The 2150-nt window shown below is 36.0% G+C and overlaps 1 protein-coding gene across 2 annotated transcripts in view; it reads left to right on the top strand.

The window, feature by feature from the left end:
* The window catches only part of LOC106470844 (FGFR1 oncogene partner 2 homolog), a 9070-nt gene extending 6939 nt beyond the window's left edge, over positions 1–2131 (top strand). For both annotated transcript variants that reach the window (XM_013931417.2, XM_013931416.2), the window contains one exon: positions 1634–2131. In XM_013931417.2, coding sequence (XP_013786871.1) covers positions 1634–1855 — 222 coding nt within the window. In that variant the 3' untranslated portion in view covers positions 1856–2131. The remainder of the gene's footprint in view (positions 1–1633) is intronic.
* Positions 2132–2150: the final 19 nt, after the last annotated feature.

The raw sequence follows: 2150 nt of genomic DNA, 5'->3' as shown, positions 1-2150 counted from the left end.
GTACCTCCTCCAATGTAATTCTTTTGATAGCTGCATCACTCCACATTCCTGTCCTGATATAATTATTGTTCTACCTCCTCCAGTGTTGTTCCTTTGTCAGCTGCATCACTCCACATTTGGAGGAGGTACAACAATAATTATATCAGGACAGGGTGTTGTTCCTTTGTCAGCTGCATCACTCCACATTCCTTTACAAACTTTTTGTGAAGATATTCTAGAATTTAAGTAATCACCTGGTAAACAACTCCACAATGTATGCCTTGGGCAGGTTACATACACTTGACTCATTCTACTTGCATGTTTGGGCTCTTATTTGGCCCATGTCCAGTGCTAGGAACGTTTACAGTACCCCGAGTCGGACAATATAAGTGACAAGATGACTTCCCACTGACTGTAAAACGAATGTGACCTTTAATATGTGAAATACAACTTATTAAATATTCTCCAGACTAAAAAAATCCTGTTTGTCGTGGCCAGGTTAACATGTTATTGAGAAAATGGCCAGTGTATGTATATACAACAAAAATTGTGTTATTTTTGTTATCTTACTGTATCCAGTCTTTTATTTTACTAGATTGAGTTTAATATATTCTCTTGAAAACATTAATCTTCAGTTGTTCTGTAATCTCTAGACTTCAAAGATAATCCTTTGGTAATTGTTGTACCTGAACTAATGCTCTGGCTGAGAATTATAATTAGTGTCAAGTGTTTTTTTTTGTTTGCTCTTACATACTCGTTAAGATTGTAATATACAGATTAAGTGCTTCATATTAACTGTTTAGGAGACTTATCACAGCATTACACTCTGGGTTGCCACATCCAGTCATGCTCTATCTGATGACTGTTTAGGAGCCTTATCACAGCATTACAGTCCGGGTTGCCACATCCAGTCATGTTTTATCTGGTGATTGTGCCTCTTGACAGTAACCCTACAGTGTAGTTTCTATTTCAAAGGCATTGTCATAAGGCTTTCATGGCCAAAGCACACCACTCCTCCCTACAGGTTTACCATAAACCATCTAGTATATGAGAACAACAGTTTCTCAGCACCTGTTTCAACAGTCTGATTGCTCAAAAGTCCATAGACACTTCATCTTGTGGCTTGATCAGTATGTCTTTTTATGGAATACCCATTTTATTCCCCAACTGCTTGATGTATGTGGTGCTTGAAAGGATTGATTTTTCTTTACCAGTGCCCTTAAATATAAGGGATATCTCCATTTTGGAAATTCCAAGGCCCCCAATTAGATCACATCTTTATGATTTGAGTGTTTGTGTTGGAAAGAGATGTCATACTTCTGATAAAAGTGGTCAGTTTTTTGTGGCATCACTCTACATAAAAACACCAAACAGTGTCAAAATGTACTTCTGATACATGCTGTTCCACCATGACTTTACATTGACTGTGGTTATCACATGACTCGTTGATAATGATCATGGAAGATGACTTCCTAAAACGACTTATTGTCTAATCTGTTATAGAATTTCATGAACAACATGATTTATGTAGATCATGTGACTTAGTATCAGTTACAAGGAAAACTGTGTTCACAGCTTGTTTGTTGTTATTGTTTTTTCTTTCAGAAAGTTTGTTGGATGACAGGTATTATTCAACAAAATTTCTATGTTTCAGATGATGCAGGAAAAGCTGGACCAGATATGCGAGATGGTGGCAGTGATGAGAAAAGCTGTTGATGTCGATGAAGTTGCAGATATTAAAAGTAAAGAGTTGTTGGCTCAGCTACAGACAGAGAACAAAGTTTTGAAAGAACTTGTATATCTGAGCAAGTCAGCTGGTTCACTGTCAAATCTTTTACTGGAAACTGTAGATGAAGAAGTTCAGACTGACTCTTGACATCCTTCGCATAGAAATGAAATGAAATGAAGAAAATAAGGCTTACAGAATAGTCTGCTTTAATAAGATACACAAATAATCATGATCAGCTTTTTTAAATCCCAACATTAATTGTTGGAAGGAACAACAGATTTTTACTTTATCATGTTAAAAATATTATACATTGTTCCATTAGGAGAGAAAAAAATACCTAACCAACGGGTACATGTTTACCACGTAGAATGGAAGTGAACTGATACACCTTGTTCATTAGTGTCTGATAACTTTTATCATTTTCAAATAAAATCATTCAAAA

This window comes from Limulus polyphemus, unplaced genomic scaffold (assembly GCF_000517525.1).
Source record: "Limulus polyphemus unplaced genomic scaffold, Limulus_polyphemus-2.1.2 Scaffold4244, whole genome shotgun sequence".
Classification (NCBI taxonomy): domain Eukaryota; kingdom Metazoa; phylum Arthropoda; class Merostomata; order Xiphosura; family Limulidae; genus Limulus; species Limulus polyphemus.
Note: the sequence above shows the minus strand (reverse complement) of the source record. Positions and strands in the feature narration are given on the sequence as shown.